Source organism: Amblyomma maculatum, chromosome 3 (genome assembly GCF_055883805.1).
Source record: "Amblyomma maculatum isolate TAMU_Amacu chromosome 3, ASM5588380v1, whole genome shotgun sequence".
Taxonomy (NCBI): Eukaryota; Metazoa; Arthropoda; class Arachnida; order Ixodida; family Ixodidae; genus Amblyomma; species Amblyomma maculatum.
The window spans coordinates 217,033,546-217,056,165 of NC_139346.1; the positions used below are offsets into that span (position 1 = coordinate 217,033,546).

At 46.9% G+C, this 22,620-nt stretch overlaps 1 protein-coding gene and 1 long non-coding RNA gene across 4 annotated transcripts in view; one reads left to right on the forward strand and one right to left on the reverse strand.

Annotated features, from left to right (window-relative positions):
* Positions 1 to 22,262, forward strand: part of LOC146197708 (uncharacterized) — a 119,831-nt gene extending 97,569 nt beyond the window's left edge. For all 3 annotated transcript variants that reach the window (XM_084599621.1, XM_084599620.1, XM_084599619.1), the window contains 5 exons: positions 11,073 to 11,119; positions 12,783 to 12,905; positions 13,518 to 13,679; positions 14,141 to 14,356; positions 19,617 to 22,262. In XM_084599621.1, the coding sequence (XP_084455747.1) occupies positions 11,073 to 11,119; positions 12,783 to 12,905; positions 13,518 to 13,679; positions 14,141 to 14,356; positions 19,617 to 21,413 (2,345 nt within the window). In that variant the 3' untranslated portion in view covers positions 21,414 to 22,262. The remainder of the gene's footprint in view (positions 1 to 11,072; positions 11,120 to 12,782; positions 12,906 to 13,517; positions 13,680 to 14,140; positions 14,357 to 19,616) is intronic.
* LOC146197710 (uncharacterized) lies at positions 4,897 to 6,560 on the reverse strand. Its single transcript, XR_014705676.1, has 3 exons — positions 6,427 to 6,560; positions 6,236 to 6,354; positions 4,897 to 4,946 (listed from the first exon to the last, which is right to left on the reverse strand). It is a non-coding gene; the product is annotated as an uncharacterized LOC146197710 (long non-coding RNA).
* Positions 22,263 to 22,620: the final 358 nt, after the last annotated feature.

Below are 22,620 nucleotides of genomic sequence, written 5' to 3' on the forward strand. Positions count from 1 at the left end.
GTGGCGATAACTTGTCAACAGCGGAAGCTACTATCCTGCAATTTCTGTGACTGGGCGTTAGTTGCGTTTGTCTGACGCTGCCGTCATACTGACATTAAAATACAAGATAAAATGGACAAATGATACCTATGGAATAGGGACCTTACATTATGTCCCATAATGACTTCATCGAAAGTTGCTTTTGTCAGCAATTATATAGTCCATTTTTCATCGCAAGGTTTGCTTACTGCAAGCAATCGCTGCTATTCCTATGATCATATTCCCATTTATTATCGGCAGCAAAATTTTACGAGATGCATGTTTTAAAAAAAATATTGTAGTGCTGTTTCACTAAATAAGTTGACAACTAATTTATTAATATATCGTTGTCTTCAAGTGGGACAGGTTCTTTCATACTTGCATTAACCTCAGGTGACTGAATCGAAATAGTTCTTTACCTGGCAGCATCTCGTAAATATTTGCCGCAAGGAATATCATCCGCTTGTTGCCCAAAGTCTGCCGTTGTTGCACGGGCATTCAGTTTTTCCGGTCCCTACTCGACAAACACAGTGTTCGGAACTCGCACGAAAGGCTGCCAAAGCGAAACATTTTCGGTTGGGGCTTGAAATTCAGAAGCTGCTCGTCTTCGCCCAATAGAGTGAGTTGCAAGTGTAACAGTGTGGAATAACCACGACCGGCTTTATGGGAGTAACACACGCCCATACCCCCGCTGTTAATCTTTTATCTTCTGTTAATCATCTCCTTTTGGTTGTTATTTTTTTTGTTAATGCAAACAACTGAGTAAAAAAAAAAAAAGATTGCGTTAACCGCGGCAGCTCTTAGCAGCTAAACTGCGGCCGGCGGAAATGAAACAATCAGGGAAATGAAGGAAAGAAAGGGGCGAAAGAAGAAAGAACAGGAAAAGAAAGCACGTCGCTCACATCAGCTAATCGGCTTAGATACTTTGCGGCTATTCAAGACATTCTGTGTGCAAAAGACTGCAACGTGTGCGCTTTCTCCGTAGAATGTCCTGCCGCCCCCGCTGCTATCCCCGCATCCCCACATACCAGACAGGAGGAGCCGCGCAGCGCGTTCCGGTTCGAGGCTATTTTCCTCCTCGCCGCGAAAACGGTCTATAGGGCTGATCCCCTATGTCCCCCAGATGGAAAGGTAGGGCAGTTTCTGAGGGAGTGTCTCTCTCACTTCACTCTCCCGCACTCTCACACGCACGCACCAACACTGTTCGCACTCGTTGACACACCCTGCTGTCTGTTTCTGGTTGAGGGTGAGGAGGTGGCCATCTAGACAGCATAGATGGCGTCAGCCGCTTGTCTCCGTGCAGGATTGCACCTGGGCTGAGTCATATCGGTCCCGTCATCGCCGGGCTGCATTCAGCGAGACCACCTAGCCGAAAGCTGTTCCCGTGGATGACCACGGGAAGAAAGGAAAGAATGCACGCTTGCTCTCGGTAGCTAGGCTCGATACTTGAAAGGACCGGAATTTGGTCATTTCCCTTCCTTTGTTCCTATTGTCGACGTGTTGGCGGGGATCCCTGATAATTACCGCCGCGCGACGAACAAGCCTTCGGCCGGCCGGTGCCAGGTGCGATGGCGTCTCACCGGCGCCGAGGTTGCACGCTCATAGCCAGTCGATCCTCCCCCGCTCTGGCTTGGGAGGGGTAATGGCACCTGCTTCCCGTCTCGATCCTTGTCGCCGTTCTTAACATCCGACGCGGTGGTCTTCGCCCCTCGTCCGATCACAATAACACCCTCTCCCTCTGATATATATATTGTTACGTGGATGCAAACGATGAAAACAGAGGACAGAGAAGATGCTCGATGGTCGTGAAATGATGTTTAATGAAAAAAGAAGCGGGCAGTGGCGCGGACAGGAGCGCTCGCGCTAGGCCCGGCAACATTTCCTTAAACGTCATCTCACGGTCGTCCAACATCTCTCTGTCTTCTGTTCTCCTGTTTTGATCGGCTTGCCGCTTCGTAACATTTGGTTGGAGGTGCGGGGTATTTCATCATGACCCCCTCATCCTGGTCCGGAGCTTCGGCGCCCTGCGACTTCTTGGGCCGTCGGCTGAAGGTTAGGAGGCATCGCATGGCTCCCCACTGACCAACTGTACCGACTAAGGACCTCACTACCCAAGGCACCGCTACACTTCAAGACATCCTCCCCTGCCTATGCCATGCGGTGCGTGCCTTGGCATCCGCCATCGAGTCATGGGAACGTGTGGCTCGAGACTCGAGAGTGTCCTGGTCCAAGGTTCATGGCAATCATCGTGCCGGCAAGCCGTTCTATTCTTCCTTTTTCCTCGCCTTCTTCAAACATCCAGACACGCCCATCATCATGCCATGGAATCATCAACATCGGTAAACTTCCTCGTCTACGATCGGGACGATCGCTCGGTGGCCCCGGGTTACGTTACGGACGATCAGAAAAAAGAAGCGGGCAGTGGCGCGGACAGGAGCGCTCGCGCTAGGCCCGGTAACATTTCATTAAACGTCATCTCACGGTCGTCCAGCATCTTCTCTCTATCCTCTGTTCTCCTGTTTTCATTGGCTTGCCGCTTCGTAACATTATATATATTGTTTCGAAGAAGATTGGGAGTGGCGCGAGAGGATCGAGCCCTCGCGCTAGGCCAGACATTAAATCATAGTTCGTCCTGTCGCCATGTTGTACCGCCTCTGTGCTTGTCACGACGTAACATTTTGGTTAGACGTGCGGCGTACGTCATCCCCATTCTCGCCTTGGAGTATCGACGCCATATGTAAGCCGGGACCATCGACCGAGAGCTCTGGGACATCGCCGAGCAGCTTCGCCCATGCCCTTCCTGCCCAGACCCGACCAATTACCACCGCTCAGCCCCCAGCCCGGATCTGAAGACAAGGAGAACAGACCAACCAGACCCGAGACGAAGGACCCGAAAGACTCCAAAGGAACCGGACATGTACACGCAAACCCCGTCCAGCCTCTCGTCGCGACCTCGAGCCATCGGTCCCATGTACTCTGGTGACGGATGATTGAACAGCTCCAGGGCAGGCGGATCACCTAAGCATTATCGTGTTCATCATCATTGTGGTGGCATACGCATCATGCTCTTCTCTCTCTTCTTGAGCATCTACACCATCACACTCCAAATAAATTGCAGGTGTTAGTATCCGCTGCATGCAGCAGGGGGCGGCTCATGGCTCAGGTGGTGGATATCTTGTAAGAGATAAAATAGTGCTATAGTTAAGTATGCATGTATTTGGGACGAGCAGGACAATAGGTCCGTCAAGAGCGGACTTTGCTAACAAATAAGCTCATTAGATGTAGTGCGACAGTGACCAGGGACCCAGTGAAAGCGAACTTCTGTAACATATGGTGGAATAAAAAAAAAAATGAAGGGAACGGCGAATTAGAGTATCCCTCTAATTTTCGAGCACTGTCGAGACGAAAAGATTGTCTGAAAGTATAATAACCTTATATGTATTTCAGGGAAATTTTCAAAAAATGTTTGAAATTTTTTGAAAATTAATAGCGGGAAACTCGGCGACAAAAATTGGGGCATAATCAGGGACCCGAAATAAATAACTCCAATCAAGAGTGTAGGAGTATATGCCAATAGCTGCCTTTTCATGCAGTCAGTGATGATACGTTAGTGATGATACTAGCGATGACTATGACTGTGCATTTGATTATTGTTGATAATAGTGGTGATAGCGATGATGATAGTAGGGATAACAATGACGATGAAGTTAGCGAAAACTGTCCTGTAATGTCGTTTTTCTCAATTTCCGCTCTTAAGCAGACTTTAGCGCAGTCCTGTAATATTCTTTTTGCTTTTGCATAAAACGACTGCCCCTTTCTGTACCACATGTAGTTTACAACTTCAACTTGACGTTGAAAAAAAAGGGGTAAGGGGGGGGGGGGGGGGGGGGGAGGTCCGGTGCGCAGGGGCACGGGTGGAAAGGCGTCCACCTTGGACGCGGGGCCGCACCTGTCTCAGCGCTGTCGCCATTGAGGGCGGCCAAGCAGGGCACCCACTTGGGCCGCCGCCGAAGAACAATGGCACTCAAGGACGGCGCCGGCGGCGCAAGCTTCGAACTTCACACTCGCCTCACCTCCCCTTGGGCGCTTTCCGGATGCGCCGGTGCTTTCTTTATCCCGTTTATGTTTGTTATGTAGAGCAGAGAGAAAGAAAGCGTCATTAGTGCATTTGTCCCTGCCCAGCCAGCGCCTCCTCTATGGTCCAGCCTACCGTGAGAGCTATTTCGTGGTGAAAGCCTAAGGGGACCGTTTCCTCGCTGAACGCGTCCTCGATATCCTCTTTGATGAGCGGCTTCAGTATCAGTGTGGGCGGCACGCAGTGAGTAATGGGTATTATAATGCAGCCCGGTAGTGTCTGTCGAGGTAAGGTTGAGGTGAATCAGCGGACGAGATGAAAGAATAATTGTAGGAGGAACATATGGCGAACACTGTTCGATGCCATTCAGAGTATACCTCAATCCTTGCAGCTTCTTGGCCCTGTAAAAGGGCGATATGAATGTGTCTTTTTTGTGTGTGGTAGAATTATTTATTTTAAAATAATAAGGGCAACTCTATCTGATTTTTGCTATCGGTAACTAGAGATTCCGCAAGCTCTTTCTTCCTGTGTTTTACCGTTCGGTAGCAAAAGAAGAGATTTGTTCACAAATATTGATATTTATATTTTACTGGCAACAGGAGATGTCTTCCTGGTGGTGAGCCTAGCATGCTGCTCCTGATGACGGTTGAGGAATGAGGGTGATAAACTGTAGGAGGGGAGGGGGAAATGAATGAAAAAAAATCGATGTCGCACACTTGCACACGCACATAATCACAAACATCGAATAAAACAGTCTTCCACCACACCGTTGAAACTCGGAACTTACTTAGACATTAAGTGACTCAGCGCTTGAAAATTAATGGCGGCGTATCCTAGCCTTACGGATTTGAACCTGCAAAATAAAGGGAAGAGAGAAATAGGCTTATCGCAGTTTGGTGGCAAAAACTTCCTGTTGTGGCTGGTGAGCGTGTTTATTTTTTGGCCTGCCGAAAGTTTCGTTTTCAGCCAGAGTTACGCATTTGTTATTACAATGCAGTGCTATATTGGGGCAGATCAATTTTTCACCAGTGTTTTTTTTTTTTGTTGTGCCATTTATCCCAATTCGCGCCTTGCGTTGAGGCTGCTTAATGCGTTCGCGGCTCCCGAACTCTCGGTCACCAACTATCAAATTAAATCTTCCACTGACGATTGTACTGACATGCCGGTGTTTACTTATTTCTTTCAGTTTACATTGCCTATTTTTTCACTTTACATTTGTTCCTAAAGCCCGCTCTGTTTATCCTATTTTGCGCTTTTATTTAGTCAATTTGTCCAAGTTCCTAAGTTGGTGTATAGTTCACGAAACAAAGGGAGAGGCAGCGAGTAGCCACTCGAAACTTCCTAACAAGTATACCTATTCTTGCTCTTAAAATTACTATTGATTACTCTTTAAAGACGGTACCAAAACCTATAAGGGCGGATTTTAACGTGGCATTTTACTCTTAGTTGTACTTGGCGGTAAATAAACAGATTTGAATTTACCGTAATAACCCAATCAATGCCCAGCACTTACCCCAACTCCTTTGAGCATTTCATCTTCTCATTGCTCTTCTATTGCCTGCATGCAGAATGCTCTGCGCAACATTTCTGCATTGCTGCCAAGTTTGCTGCAGACAACAAGCGCGGCTAATGAATATTGAATACGGGGACCGTATTACAGCGACGTCTGTACGAGAACAGTCGTCATCGTATGTCGCTATTTCCTGCATTCTCCTTAGTCAGTTAAGAGGCTACTGTGAGCCGGGTGTTGCCAAGAAAGTGCTCTCCACAAGCGAGGTGTTCAAAGTGGGCGCGATGCGGCTCAGCTGCTTCTTGTTCACTGTTTTGGACAAAGTAAAGTCGGGGAAGCTATTCTCTATGTATATATATTTTACTATGTTTTTATACTTGTATTGTTTTAGCAATCGGTAGAAAACAGCTGCGATGCTGGCGCAGGTAACGAGCATTAGAAGCCGGTCGTCGCCAACGGTCCCAAAAGGCAAGGTCGGATTATCCAGGGTTCAAAGCGTTCACATGAACGCTTCCGTTCCCTCCGTTCTCAGAGGCCCTCCGAGAGCAGCAAAAGAAATGACAGATTGCGAAGTTTGGTCCAAAGAATAGTCAAATCATATTTTTCCTGATTGAATGGTTCAAGATACCCACCAGCTGGCAGTCAGCAGGTTGGAGGTGATGTCGTACCAGCTGACAAACCAACTGACCTTTATCATTACTGCTGTTGAGGTCAGTTGTGTTTTTATTACGCCAAGCGTAAGTTGTAAACGCTGTAACAAAGGCAATAAGTTATTAGTTAAATATTATAATGGCTCACAGCTGAAAACCAATTTAGATTTTACCTCTGCTGAGAGCGGAGATTCTCAGAAGTGTACGTTGAAGATCTCATCAAGAAACTCTTCCTGCAAAAGGCTCGAGCTTATGGAAATGTAACCTTCACTTTCCGAAAAGTGGCTCTAGAAAATCAGACACGTTGTAATAGTACACACACCATTTAAAAGTTGAATTTCTGTGAGATATTTAAACTTATTCTTCTAGAAATGTAATGTTTATGTAAAACAATAGGAGAATGCTTAAGCTTCGCCTGATTGCACGTCTGAAGGGTTCACCCTATATCAATGGAAAGTGCACGTATACGCGAACGATGATCTGCTTGGACAGCCGGCGAGTAGGAGCCATTAACGCTGTTATAATAAAGGCGGACCTTAGGTGTTCACCTTATTTTAAGTGCCCACCATACTTTTTACGTCCCCCGTCTACGGCGCCGGCGACTTCTCGATGGATTGAGCTGTATACGCTATGTCGTAAAATGCAAATTTATTTTGTAAATTCAGAAAAGGTGTTTGATACATAAAGAAGAGCTTCATTCTGTTTTAAAGGTGGAAATTATGAGCAAAATGTAATTATACTGGGTTTGCATATATGGACCATATGTATATATGTACATATATATTTCCGATTATTTTAGCATGTTAAAGTTTTAATTCTGTGCTATTTCAGTGACGGTGTCATTTTATACAGGCGCCATCATTTAGAAAAGATTTCGCGCCCCGTATCTGACAGCGTTTGGAGTAATAAGCATTATTTGCTGTATCTTAAGTCAGCATATAAAACATAATATCCCAGTTTCTGTAGAAACATTGCCTTTAACGAGCTCAGTTCGTCTTGATGGATGAATTCACAAAACATTTATGTGATTGTTGATTGGCTCACAGACAGCCAATAGTACTGTGCTATTGAATCAACCAAGAAAATACTCGAGAAATTTGTTTCACGAATCGGGGTGTCGTGACTTTTTAGAGAGGGGCCGGAGGATGTTGTATTCCCTGTCATTTTCTGGAATAGCTCAGTCTAGATGGCTCAGTCTCTCAGTGTGCTAATCAGCTAATTATGAGCGCGAATGCGCCATTACCCTGTCTGATTTTGCAAACGGCGGGCTGTCATACCGAATACGTGAAATAATCGAAACAAGCGCAAATAATCGATGGTCACTGGAAAGTAACTGTGTACAAATAACGCGTGCCCCACAACCAAGAACATCTGCACATCTCAACTGATCCACGAAAGATCCGCGCGGTTACCAGCGGAAAAGAAGAAAGCCAAGAAAGCAAAGCAATACAAAACCAGTCGGCTTCTCAGCTGATAGTGATCTCCAGACGGATTTTCAAGACTCACGGTGCTACTCTGCATGCATGCCCAGCTTACGTACAGCGCGGCGACTCCCACAGAGACGCAAGAAAGGCACAAATATTCCTCGACTACATTGGCTCTATTTTTTCCTTCAGTTTTTCCCTCGTCGCAGGCGGATGTTTGAACGTGACAGAAAGAAGCGGTCGCGCCAGAGCTTTGATTTTGTAACGAGCAATGTTGCATTTTTTTCGACCGCTCGTGAACAGAATTCCTAGCCGGACGTTGCACAAGGCGTGCTCAGATGCTAAATGGCACCACCATGATCCAAAAGATGAGCCACGAAGCTGACTTATCTTTTTTGTTATTATTATTTTGAATTTAGCTTTTCCGTCCGCTCCCCGCCACGCGTCGGCAACAGGGTCAACTGTGCCTGGCATAATAAATGGGACAAAGTGCGACTCCTGCATTCAAGGGGTACTCACAATCTCCCTTTTTTTTTTTTTTGTTACCTTTCCGGTTTGCGCGAACTTGACCTTCTCCGCGCAGAGACACATCACTTTGCCCTTTTATTTTTTTTTTTTTTCCTTCTCGCGCTTCATTTTTGCCTTTTTCACGCTCTGTCGGCCACGGTCTGCTGATCAGGGCTCTTTCTGCGTATACTGTGGTAGGCACGACCGCCCTTCGCTAGAAGTGGAACTATCTCGAAACGGCCAGACTGTTGTCCGATGAAACGTGTGCAGTGTAAGCGTAGCTCGCTGCACTTGTGGCGTAAAGCACGCGGGGGCCACATATAAAGTCGCCGGGAAATCCCGCTTGCTTGTCAGGACAGTCGGGGCGCTCTGCGCGTTACTGATAGCCATATACTATAGTGCACAAAATCTGCGAAACTAAACTTAGACAAAATGAATACAGAGTACGTATACGAGCGGCTTATAGTTATCACAGTGGTAACCTGGGCATAAATTCCAGCGTGTTCCGGATGGTTTATAGCTAACGCAAGAAACAAACAAACAAAAAAAACATATTGCAATGATGCAACAATTTCTGCGATCCTGCCATAATCTTGCGAAAGGGAGGAGCAGTTTACTGCTGTACTGGTTCTGTGCTTGCTTTTATTTGTGTTCGGCACAGCGATCCGTTATCTCGTTTTATCATTTCCAAACGTGCACGACTTACTCGACCCGCTGTTTTCCTTGCACTCACGCGCGCACTTGGGTAAGGGAAGCGCCATTCGTCAAGACGCCCGATCGTCGAAGCGAGCATTGGCCTTTCAGTCACGTCTCCTATTGCAATATTCCCCGGCTCCTTGTGTAAGCGTCGCTGACGTTGCCGCGGGCTAGTTAATTACTCTCCCGCTTTTGAGTGCGTTGGGAACTCATTACACAGAGCAAGCGCACGCATTTCATGGTAATCAAGGTTGAGCGACATCGATCTGAATGATGAGTATATGTGATTATGCTTAATAACACTTCGTTCCTAAAAAGAACGGATGCGATCGCAACTTTCGCCGACGAAATGCGGAAGGTCAGTCATTACTGCATGGGTGGTCTCACAGCCGCAGGCAGAGGCAATATTAAGGGAATGAGCAAGTGTTAGATATCTGTCTCTTCAGAATGGCACGAGCTTTGGTTGGGACATCATACTAAAAAGGAATGAAATCTGATCCAGCCGTCTTTTATCGCTCAAGCACTTCGGCAGCAATTCACGCAACGCACTGACGTTTTCTTTCTTCGTCCCCGTGATGGTAATTGGAGGGCACGTGTCCAATGTGTCAGGCATTGTCGAGAGTCACTGTTCACGACCTCACGGCGCTATCGGATCTGCGTGTCGAGGCATGTGACCGGTTGCTGGAATAAGGGCCCAATTTGGGTTAATTAAGCCTTTTTAGCGCTCAGGCCAACAAACCGCAGAGTATTGCTGCTTCGCAAGAAGAGGAGGAAAGAGGTAGAGCTGTGCCCGATGGGCGCCGTTTCATCGCCGCCATTAGCGGCCAATTATTATAGACCTTGGCGAAAGAAAACGAGCGCCGTAAACGACTGAGATAAGAGCTGTTGAAGCAGTTAGAGACTGTAAGTTAGCGCTGTTTAATAAATTAATTACTTTGGTGGGATAGAGATATCTCTCTCGTAACTCTCTCGTAATCTCCTAAGCAGAATAATGCCCCTGTCTCTAGAATAAGCGAGCACCCACTCCTTCCGTTAAAGGAAATTTAGCATGTATTCCACCAGGATGCCGGGAGCGGCTTCCTGGCGAGTGCGGCCGCATTGAATGTTTTCGGTAGAGAAGACGACGCGCGTTGCAATATCCTCCCAACGGCCCAATGGGAAGTGCATTGAAATAGCTTCTACGCTCGACAGCAGACGTATAAGTAGAGGCTTAGCGCCTCGTATTTGTGGTCCTAAGTCAAGTCACAGCCTATAAGAAAATAAGCTTTCTAATCAAATGACGTCACTCACCCACGCCGATAAGAACGACACCGCTTGCTTTGCAAGTGCCTGGTTTCGAGTGCTGTTCCACAGTTCTGGCCAGTGTCTCTGTTTATCGCAGTACTGTAGTCTTCTGGTACTTTACAGCGCACGTACTCGACTGTTTAACTGCCACAAGTCAGACTTCACTAAAAAGAAAAGACGAAGCTTGTTTCATGGATCCGTAACTTCAACAATCAACAAGTAGCAACATGTGCCAGAAGTGCAGTTTGCGCAATACTAGACTCATATGAAACGGATCTCTAGTTTAAACACAGGAGATGGCTTTCATAGTAAACACACGCGGAGGATTTTTACCTACTCTGAAGCGGTTACTTGGCAGAAGCACGAATAATACGTCGAAGTTTCCAAAAAAGGAAAGATACATCAGCCTGTGACGCCGACATGTAACAACCTGGTTGTATACATGGACAATTCGTACTTTGGTGAAAAGGTCTGAATATTGTCAATCCTGTGCTAGTGTAAGAAAGAGTAAGATGTTCGCGCACATTCAGCACTTTATTCCTCTAACATGCATGCTATGGGAAAAAGTGGACATAAAAATAATGCAATAGCAGTCAGAACCGCATTGTGCAAGACAGGCAAGGGCCAAAATGCCTTAGCAGGTCGGCGGCTGTGCTTGTTTTGAACTCCTTGTAAGCAAAGCGAGGCATGCTCGTCGTCAGTGTAGAGGCAGCAAGGTCATCCTCGTTGCGAGAGCAACACAATGGCGGTGTGATTCGTCCAAGCGTGGCTTTCAGAGCGCGTTATGACGGAGCGCAGCCGCGGCTTTTTATGCCTTCGCCGTGCTTGCACGCAGCTTTTATTTCCGAGCCGGCGTCTGCGCGGCTCTGCTCTCTAAGAACACGAGACCCCCATGTCGTACTTTTCAGAGGAATGGACCACGTCCAAGAAAGTCGTCAACCACAAGACCCGCCAGGTAAGACGCCATTTATTACTACTGTGAAACATCCGTCGCTGTCAAGCCGTTATTGCACACAGCTCTGCAGTGCGAAAGAGTCAAGGATGAGGACACGCAAAAAAATGGCACTAGGCAAATTCTCTCTTGGCCCTTCTACCTTTTGCAGTATGTCACGTGCAAGAATGAACTGTAACTGTCAACTATCCTGCTAAACTTCCTTGCTTGCTGTAGTGCTGAAATAATAGGGCAAAAGAAAAAAGAAACACGACAAATTTGCGAGCGCGATTTTTGTTTAATTACATCAGTCCTTGTAAACAGGGAATAACCGTCGCGGTGTCACTTGTTAGGGCGCTAAACTGCTGACATTTCACTCACAGAGAATCAAGACAGGACGAAAGACGAACACAAACAAGCGCTGACTGAGGTTTATTGAAGAACGAAACCTCAGTTGATAGTCAGCGCTTGTTTGTGTTCGTCTTTCGCCCTGTCTTGGTGCGCTGTGAATGAAATGAATACGTACTAACTCGGCCAAATTTCCGCTTTACTCAACGCTAAACTGCTCAGTACGGGATCGATCCCGGCCGCGACGGCCACTTTTCGATGAACTTTGAACAGCAATGCGCCCGGGTATATACACAGTTGGTCGAATATTTAGGGGAAACCCCCAAGGTGGAGTAATTACTCATTGGCATCCACCCAAGCGCAGCCATACTTCTACAAAAGCTGTACAGCTTTCCTTTGCAGCCGTATGGCTACGATTGGGTGAATGCCAATGAGGCCCTTATTGTATATACACAGTGTGACTCCAGTGCACTTTAAAAATATCAGGTGGTCGAAATTATACGGAGCCCTCCAGTTGCTTCGGTATGTTAAATCCTGTAAACCTAACGCATGAACAGCATATATTCGAGTTTTGATTGAAAGTTCTGGCGAGGTTGTAGCATATGTTAAATCATTATGATTGAGTCTATTGAAGCAAGAGAAAGAAAAGCATTGAAAGTTTATGCACATTTCCCTGCAGGAATTCCAAGTCGCGGGGCACAGTGCAAAGCACTACATGTACCACAGAGTAACACGGAATAATCGAATGCCCGCTCGTTGCAATGTGCAAGCTACAGATGAAAAACGAGTCATTGCAGGTAGACGCCATTAAATAGAGGAAAAACAACGCCTGTGCTTAGACAGTGTGGACGTGTTTTACTATTTCCTGAGGATACCATTCTAAAGAGCAAGACATCTTATCTCCCATTTAGTGCTATTCGTTATCAAACCAAACAAGACAGGCTATTCTGCTAAAGGTTTTGTTTTCAGGCGAAAAAATCCGGTGAAGGGAGGAGACAGAAGACAGGACGATCACGCATACATCCTGTCTATGTGGCTCTTGTGTTCCACGCGTCGGCGCTGCATTTTATGGCGCATACGTATATGTTATTCAAAGCTGCCATGCGCCCTTCTTTAGCCAAGCATTTTCTTTTGTTAGCTGCCTAAAACACTGGCACCAGCACAATCAAGTAAAGGGCACCAGTAATATGAGAGGGAAGTATTTGGTCTAATGAAAGTCTACTGATAGGCGATCTAGGCTTCATTGTCACAGCTCTCAATTCATAATGCCGTAGAACAAGACTAAATATATTTACGCGGTGACGCTGGCGTATTGATCCTCTTCTTCTGGACCGTGCAGACCGAGACCAGGGTGCAGCGTCAGCTCGTTCTGGAAGACGGGAAGGTGATAGCCGATACGGGCCCCCAGATCACGACGAGGACAACTGAGGACAACAAAGTGGAGGAATCGGAGGACACACAGGTAACGGGCTCTGTTTGTTTTCCCGTCATTTCTCACTGCCGATTTCTTGACGTTTCCGTCGCGACCAGCTTAAGTTATGTCTGTCTCCGGTATTCTCTCTGCGGTCGTAGCCCAAATAAATCGGTCTGCGATTCGCTGCAGTAGAGCACTTTGGATTCAATGAATACGGCTTAATGATTTTCTATGTGTGGAATGTCAGAGGAACAGATGTAAAGTGGGCGCAAGAGGGGAGAAAATTTGCTTCAAGATATAGATGGATGACTGCGTCCGCCGAGAGATGGTACATGGGAGGCTTTTTATGCAGTAATGAACATATAATACACAGAATAGGCAATCAATGATCTCTTCGAGCAAATGAGTGATACAGCAGAGTAGAAAGACAGTTCGGATTGGCACAAGAGTCAGGTGTAGCAGACGAGATCAATAACTTCTGTCTGGGGTCAGGGTAGCCGCGGAGGGCCCAATGCAGCGCTAAGTTGTATATCGATATCAGAGGGCTTTGTTCTACTGTAAACTTTATCTTGCTGATGATGATTATGGTGACGATGATGATGATAAGATACCTTGCCGAAAGCCTTACTGTTTCACTGTGTCGTCGTTTTCGGCGTGCAGCACAAAAAGACCGGTGACGAGGACGCGCCGGACGGCTACGTGCCGGTTCCGGGCTCCGAGCGCGTGGTGTGTGAGAAGACCGAGTCGCACCAGGTCACAAAGGAGACCAAGGAGGAGAACATGAAGATGCACGACGAGAACTTCAAGGAGCTACGTGGACCGGTAAGTATATCTGCTTCTTTCTACGCGTTTCTTATGTTATTTTGATTTTGCTAGCGAGTGCAGCGTAGGCTCATGCCATTTGGTAGCGGCACCAAAGACGGGCGCGTCTACGTGTCTTCTTTTAGCGCGCAATATGATTTCGTTTAATCAATATGAAACTGTGGAAAATAGCTGGCTCATATCGACGATAGTTGCAGATAATCGTGGTCCTCTATGGGCTCCTTCTTCACACATGATACCTATCTTCTTACAGTATAAACAAAGATAGCCCGGCCCCTTCGCACTTCCGGTGTTCTGCTATTCGAATAAGTATCTTCAGAAAGTGACAGCGGATGCGCTTCTGAAGCAAGGATTGCTGTAAAATGAGCATAAAATAAGCTACGGAGTAAGCTGGCTTCGCCACATTATTCGTTGCAGGCAGGCGTACAAAAGAAGCTGTCCTAATGAAATGTCCTTCGCAGGAGGAGATCCATCGGCTGGCCGTGATGGTGCCGGACGAGTCGCCGCTGGTGGGCATTCGACCGGACCGCTTCCCGGGCAAGCTGACCCACTACAGCAGCCGCTCAAAGAAAGTCACCGACAAGGACGAAGTGAAGGAGATCTCAGAGGAGCGTAACGGCGAGGTCACCAAGCAGACCACCAGGACGCACCACCACGAGGAGAAGGACGATGACGAGGTACGTCCACGGCCACACCTCGCTGAGAACCACAGTCAGCAACAACGCAAGTCGCAAATGACACCATGAGTGCTATCTATGTTAGCGGGAAGGAAATGTTGCCGTTGTGACTGTTAGGAGAACCGTGGCGACTTAACAGCGCCTCAGGTAAGCCCAGTGTCCGCAGTTGAGAGTCCACTTGCGCGCGTGAGGTTCTCGCTTCTTTCACACGTCCGGTCGTTTATTCAATGCAGCGTTATCTGTGTAGGGGCTTTCTGGGAAATAAATGGCTGAGCAAAGCAGGTCGTGTCAGAAAACTTATCCGTTTGCCTGCTGGTCAACATCATTCAAGGCAGCCTGTGTCGTAAACTCATTTGGGTGGGTCACCACTTGGGGTCACGAGATCCCCACTTCGTCAGAGAGTGCATGTTGTGTAAGAAAATTCTGGCACTTCGTTTAATTTCCGAATCGGAGTCCTTATAGAAAGGACTGAAGCCAGAATGAGAAAAAAATGCCGAATGTGTAGAAGTATCAATCGATCGACAGTCAATCGTTACTTAATTTTATGGGGCGTAGATGAAAAGACTAGGTGAGGCGTAGTGAGGCTTGACGTGATGGTCCTCGCCCTTTATAGTAGCGTCATTGCGTACAGTACCTAAAACCTAAAATGATGCAATGCTAGAGTTAATGGTATGTCTATTGACATATCTAAAACAAGGAACGCGCTGTTTTGAAACATATTTTCATGGAAATAATATGAATATAACCAAGTATTCAAATCGAGAGGAAGGGTACCATAGAGAAGTTCCTTATGCCAAAGCATGCAAGTTGAATTTCGGTAGTATATAATGCATATACAATAGATTCTGTGGAAAATGGGGGAAAAACTTCAAGGTATACACGAATTGAATTCTTCGCTGATGTTGCGAATTAATGAGAGTAATTGAATTATGGGACGGCACATCTCTCTGCCGTAGTTAGTTCGGGTCCGAGGTAAAAACAAGGTGTCTCTAATACCCGTATTGCAGGAGGGTTATATTGCAGACAAATTATCGAGAAGCGCAGTGCCTTGATAAATGGTTGACGTACATTTTTTATGCGCGCAATGGGTACCATGTGTAGTGTGTGCATCATGTGCAATGTTAGTAGAGTGGAGCATGAAAAACACATTGATGAAGGAATTCCTAGTTCACTGCCAAGAAAGTGAAGGAAGAAGTTAGCAGAAGAAATGAAGAAAGGAGAAGGTAAGCGGGTGTGAATAATTAGTTGTCAGTGCAGCATCGTCTTTGTCTTATGTGTGCGTCTTTCTTCTGTGCATCGTTTCTCTGAAGCTGCGTTTTTCCTCGTGGATGTCGGGTTGTTAATTACACTAACTGCTTTTTAGTAGCATAAAAAGTTTCGCTATATTGGAGACAGTGGTTGTATTCTCCATTAAGGAACTATAATTATTAACACTGGAGAAGAGAGAATGAAGCAATAAATGTGTATTGTGGCGATTGCGACCATAAGAGTGCTCCAGCCACTGCTCATTCGTCGAATAAGACACAACAGAAGTCAATTCCGCAAGACGACACGCCTATACAGAGCAAAATGATTGGAGAGAGAAGAAGCGTAAATTCCAGTGACGAGCTGTTCTGCTCAAATGGCATTGCAAAAAAAAAAAAGAAAAGAAAAGAAAAGAAAGGTTTGGTTTGGTTTGGTTTGAGGGGCTTAACGTCCCAAAGCTGAGAGACACCGCAGTGAAGGACTCCGGAAATTTCGACCACCTGGGGTTCTTTAACGTGCTCTGACATCGCACAGCACACGGGCGCCTTGCTTTTCGCCTCCACCGAAAAGCGAAGAGAATCATAAACTAATTAATCTTAGCTTCGACGTTAGGGCTATTATGCTTTCATGCATTCGCAGACCGTCTTCGATTCCTTCATCGCGAGCTGTAGAAAAATACGTTGTAATGTAGATCGAGTCAGACTCGTTAAAGTATACAGCTATACCCGCTAGTAATTTCCCTCCTTTCGGTACTGTCGCATTTCGTATACATCGCGAGATCCATGGTACTGCTAAGAGTACTAATCCTTCTTCCTTCGGTGATTAAGAAGAAATCCTTACATGCCTCATGAGTTAGTGAGCAGGAAGTGTGTACAGTGAGTGGCACAAAATATATAAGCTGCTTTCATATCAGGGCTGTGACGCAACCGTCATCTGTGCAGCATTCAGGGCATGCGCCATATCCTTTCGCTTCCCATTTAACATTCGTCCATTAGCCAAGTGGAGACTATAGTTTGCGATACGGATTCGAACCGACGACATATGTAGCTCCAATTGTATGCGTTAATTGCAAGTGTATGGGGTCCGCCGAGAAGTGGGGCAGGTACTGCACTTTTTCTTTTCCAAACCAAGATAACTAAAGATGTTTAGCACTTTGCCAAACTCAGCGCTAAACCGCCAATAAAAAAAACATGCCAGACAGTGATTACGCACTTTTTAATCGTTTTAAGCGGAGTTGAACACCGGCTAATTTTTAAGGCGATCTCTATGTTTCAAGGTCGCGTTGAGAGGTATACATAAAAATTGACCGTGGCTTAGCTCAGCTATGCCAGGATATACGTAGCGACGGCATGTGTGCCTGGCGCTGGGCTGCCTACTGCTCTCCAATCCAATCCACTCTAATTCCATTAAATCCATTGTAATGCAATCCAACTCAGTCTAATCTAATCTAATCTAATCTAATCCAATCCAAACCAATCCAGTCTAATCAAATCCATTCCTACCAAGTACAGTTTTCATTCCAGTCAAATACAATCCAACCAATCCTGTCCAATTCAGTCTGTCCAATCCAAACCAGTCCAGCTGAGTCCAATCCAATCCAGTCCAATCTAATCTAGTCCAATCCGACCCTGTTCAATGCTGAGCACACGCTCCTCCGAAATGCGTTGCTGACTAGCCTATCATCATCACCACTATCATCCTCATGCTAGAGAAGGAGAATTAAGATACGCTACTTAGGATCCCGGGCGTGGCTGATAAGCACTTAGGCATGTTCTTTTGGGTACAAAACTTCTTGAAAACGCGCATGATGGACAGCAATTGTGAATCTGTTGTTTCTACAAAAAACTTCTGTGGGATGATTTTCCATTTAAAAGAATTGTATGCATAGGCTGACTTTGAACCGGAGTAACATTCTCTCTTAGTGATGTGCTCTACATTGCCTCTTGTTTAGAATTTTGTTCACTTGGCGTATCGCATTGCGCATCGTGCTGATTTGGTGCTCTTTTCTAAATCACTTGTACTTAGTCCATGTACAAGGACGTATAGTTTAAGTGTAATGAATACCATGTTTAAAAAATATTCCGGGTGTTGCGTAATTGGTTAAAGTGCTTGGCTGGGGACCCGAGGTATAGAGGTTCGATTCCCAGTGGATACGATTTTTTATTATTATTATTTTTTTTATTATTTTTTTTTTTTTTTTTTTTTACGAGGAGACCGGCACAGCATAAAATTAGCAGTGGCTTAGCTCGGCTATGCCATCTAAACCTTGATTGCAAGTTCAATTTTTAGTCTGGTTGTCTAGCTATGTTGTTGCAATAAAGACGAGACATCATCTTGTTGCTTCTTGATTGCCAGATGACGCGGTGAGCGCGCGGCGTCCGCCAGCTGCGGCGGTTGCTAGGTAACGGCTCTGTGCCTACCGCTGCGCAAAACTCCCCGTTCGTGGCCAATGTAGCTCTCGCTACAAAAACGGAATGTGCCGGAAAATGAAACGGCAGCTCCGGAGGAGGGTGCTATGAAAGGGCGACGGAGCGCAGCCCCAGGGTTCCGGTAAATGTCAGCGGTAGCGCCATAGGGTGTTGCGGTATTGAGGGAAGACCAACAGCGGCCCTCGGGCAGAGGTAGGAACGTCCGCTGTGGCGCGGGAAAGTACAACCGTTGCTGGAGGGAAATGTCAGTGGCGGCCCCTGTCAAAAGTTTTGAAAACGGTGGCAGCTCGCCGCGTGGGCTTAGAGCGCCATTTCACATCGCTATGAGTGACGATGCACCGGGTCCTATAGTCGCAGACAGGGAAAACCGAGAAAGTATGCCACGGTGGAGGGGGATAGAACAGATAGAAATGTCGCTCGTAATAACTGCCGTCGGGAGGAAGAGGGTGTGGATGAAGCTGCGGCAGTGGTCGAGAGCAACATGCGGCCTTAATATGACGCAGGCGTTCTTGGAATGCAGAACAGACAAGAACAATTTCAACAAGTTCAACAGCAAATCAGCAGAAAGTGCAACACAAAGTTGGGCAGCAGTTTAGCAGAACGTCCAACTCAGCTTTCTCCTTCATATTATCGGAAAAACGCTCTAAGCATTCCCCGTAATTTTATTCTTGTATATATAGTGTGGTCACGTTACGGGCGAATAGGCAATGAGTACGCTGTTTCGCGCTCAAAGATGTTAAATGGCAGCAAAATCTTCGCGATTTTTCTGCCTCTTCTTACTCGTCTTCAGAAGCATCACAAGACTTTCTGCGAATAGACAAGAAAAAAAGGCACAGTGGAGGACGTTCGAAGGGTTTGATGGATGTATGGATTCTGGTGAATGTATGATGATGAAAGGGGTGGTTGGTGGGTATAGGTGGTGAATCGGACAATATCCCGCCATGACATTTCAGTGGTTAGGGTGATTGACTGCAGTTCCAGAGTAGGCGGGTTCAATCCCGGGTGTGGCGGCCGCGTTTGGATGGAGGAGAACACAAAGGTGTCCGTGTGCTCATCCTTGAAGCACTCTAAGCGGCACACGTAATGTGTCATGAGATTCAGAGGTGTTTTTTTGTGGAGTGAGTTTCAATATACTTTCTGCGGCAGATGTTATATACGAAAATGCCATGTGTCCCAAATTTGCGACAAACCAGAAATCAACAAAAAATCAGCGTTTTAAGTATTTGGGTTCGACGAATGAAGTCCTTGGAGTGTAAGCAATTTTGTAATCAACAAATTTCTTCCTATTCTTTCCGCAACAGTTCTCAAGAAGCGAGTGACGAGCAGCCACAGAACGGTAATTGGAGTCGCAGATTCGCCCCTCCTACTTCTTCACACAGCTTCCTTACACTGGCGACAAATGCTTTGGTCAGAAAGCGCTATAGATACAGAGAACATATTAACAATTTATATACAAATTCTACATTGAAACGAGCAGACGTGCAATCGATGTGTCGCAAGTTCGGGACACTGGGGAATAAATAGCTAAATAAACAATTCCAAACAAAATAGAAGTTAATGTATATATACAATTTCTGTCTTAACAGGTCCCTGAAGACGAGGCTGAAGGAAAAGACCTGCCAGCCGTCGAGAGAGAGACAAAGCGAAACTTTGAATACCTACACGACGGAGCCGACATCAAAGTTCCTGAGCGAATGCGGAAGCAAAAGGAACTTCTCTACCTCCAGGCAACGTCTCCAGAGCGGCACGACCCGGTCACACGCAGAGCGCTGAGCCTCGAAGAGGAGGAGGAGATAAGAAACAGCGAGACGAACCGATGGCTGGACAGCCACTTTGGATCGGAGGCTTCTGACGACGACGTCGTGAAGAGTAAACACGGTGGTAACGTCATCAACGTAAAGATGACGGATACCAAAAGGACTGGAACGCCGCCTGCCAAGCCGCCTAGGGAATCGCCCAACCTGATATACACCACACCGTACTTTAAGTCTCCGACGCCGTCACCGACGCCCCTGGATTCTACCCTCAGGAGCAGCAGATCACAGCAAAAAGCGGCTTATATTAGGTCTCCGACCCCATCACCAACGCCCCTGGACTCGACTCTCAGGAGCAGCAAGTCGCAGCAAAAAACGACCTATCGTCGTGAAGAGCGCGAAGAAAAGATCGATGGCTCGAGACAGGGTCGCGCCAGCCCTCGATCCTACTGGAAGTCCAGCCCGTCCATATACCACGACGTCACGCGAGACCTGGATCAGTCACCGACGCGATACACAAAGGTGGACCGCTCGTACCGAGATCTCGAGAGCAGCTACAGGCCTGTGGAGAAGTCAGATATCGTGGGGAGCAGCGTGTTCACCAAAGAAGACCGAAGGCTCAACGAAACCCGCAGGGTAACCAGTGACAGGGAAGTTAAGAAGCAGCTCGAAAGAACAAGGTCACCCGACTCGCGACCGGTACAGCGGTCGCAGTCCACGAGGACACCTGAAAAGCCCGTTGCTCAAACGCCCACCTACACCTACAGCTTGCCGCGGGGTCCCATTAGCCGCCGGACCACACGTGTGGACCCATCATTGAAGACCAGCCGTGGTGTGCAGGCCGACCTCGACGACGAACCATACACACCCCCCAGCTCACGCTACATCGTGCATACCGTGCGGGAGACTCAGAGCCTGCCCAGACACCACCATCATCACCACCGGCACCATCACCACCACACCTCCTCTCACCATCGTCATCGCAGCGAGGAGCCCGATGAGCATCGCCGCAGTGACAGGAACCGTAGCCCCGAGTCTAACATCTCCACGGCATCGCGGCCATCCAAGACATTCTATTTCGGCGACAAGACAGATACCAGCTATCACAGCACCCGCCACAAGGACGGGTACTTTACCATCGAGAAGGACCGCTACGTGCAACCTCCACGCCGCTTCAGGTCCGACCCACGGGAGCGCTACTACTCTGTTGAAGACCTGACGACCCGCTCATACGCGACTCCACCACCACCGCCGCAATCATCGGGGAAGAAGCCGAGCTTCATCGATAGGCAGCGCTACTTCCCCGCGACCCCTCCGGCCAGCCCGCCACCGAGGCTTATTAAAATTACCAACGGTCGCTCCACGTCACCGTCTCCGCCCGAGTCGCCGAGGCCCGCGAGCCATCTGTTGCCTCCGCCATCACCGTACGCGTCGCTCAACCGCCGCTACCGCAGTCCGTCGCCAGTTGTGAACCCGCCCTCGTTCACGCCCCTCCAGAGTCCCACCGAGCTCAAGCGGCAGCAGACATCCAGCTCTTACAGCCGGAAGTACCACCATAGGTCCACCACAGCGGACTCGACCAGCTCCAAGCCTGGACCCAGCGTGGTCAGGAAATGGGACAGCCGATGAGACTGACCTCAACGTCACTATCGGACGGACAGAGTCTCACCTCTGCAGCTCTTTGAGCTTGTTGCATGCTTGCATGTTGCTGAACCCTTAGCAAGTTCACCACACTCGTTGAGCTATAGTCCTCCCACAGGCAAGCTCACACGGGACGGCAGAATCGAGCCGCTGTTAACTTTGCTGGTGAAGATCAGCGCCATAGGAACTAGAAAAGTTCTGCTGTGGGCAGCGTTTTGTTACAAGTAGTAAATGATGGGTCTTGTTTATGCCTGTCCAAAATCCAGGACCTTGTTTGTTTTTAATACTTGTAGCGTAGATTATGAGACTTAAGTATAGAATAAAGCCTTATACGCCACCTCCAGCAAAATTCATGCAATAATGCGGCATTGGAAAGTTAATTTCTTTGGTTTGTTGTTTAACAATACATCTGAACTTTGGAATGCAAACAGGAGACAATTAGCTGAAGATAAGTTCCACTTAGTTTTCGGTCACGATCAAAACACAGTACTCACCAGCAGTGTAAGCTGCTAGTTGTTAGTGAAACGTTCCTCGGCAGTGCTGGGATCGTTCTTTTTCTCGTTGATGGTTAGGTATTTAACTATGTTTGTTTATTAAGGAGCAAATAGTTTTAGCAAATTATAAGGAGTAACTGGAAATGTCACAAAATGTGCTGTAACGCAATTTAATTAGTTACTACATTTTTTTAGAGAAGACCTCATAGCTAGAGAAAGCTATGCAACGCTGAAGATAGGTTTACAATATCTTTTTTTTTTCACCGTTTCATACACATATGCTCAAATACGAAAAAGAAGGTTGTGCCAAGAAACTTTTTTTACACGAAAAAAAAAAAAACAATCTGACACGGAATCATCTTTGCAGCCAATAATGAAAACCTGAAGTGCCATCGATAACATTCATCCGCTTTCCTAACTTCAGAATTCGTGAACTACCGCTGCCTTCACGCAATAAACTAATCGAGGAATTAACGAGGCGGTTTTTGTTGCTTTTTGCTTTGTTTATAAGACCTCATACTTATCTTGTTTTCTGTATACTGGGACAGCAGAGCTAAATTCCGCTTTGTTGCCTTGGCAGCAGCCTTGAGTTAATCTAGACTTAGTGTTTAGAACTGTGCCACTTGTTAGTGTACATAAATAAAAAAGGAAATAATTGTTTGTACTGTGTATGCTTCAGTCACAGCTCTACAGTGATCGAG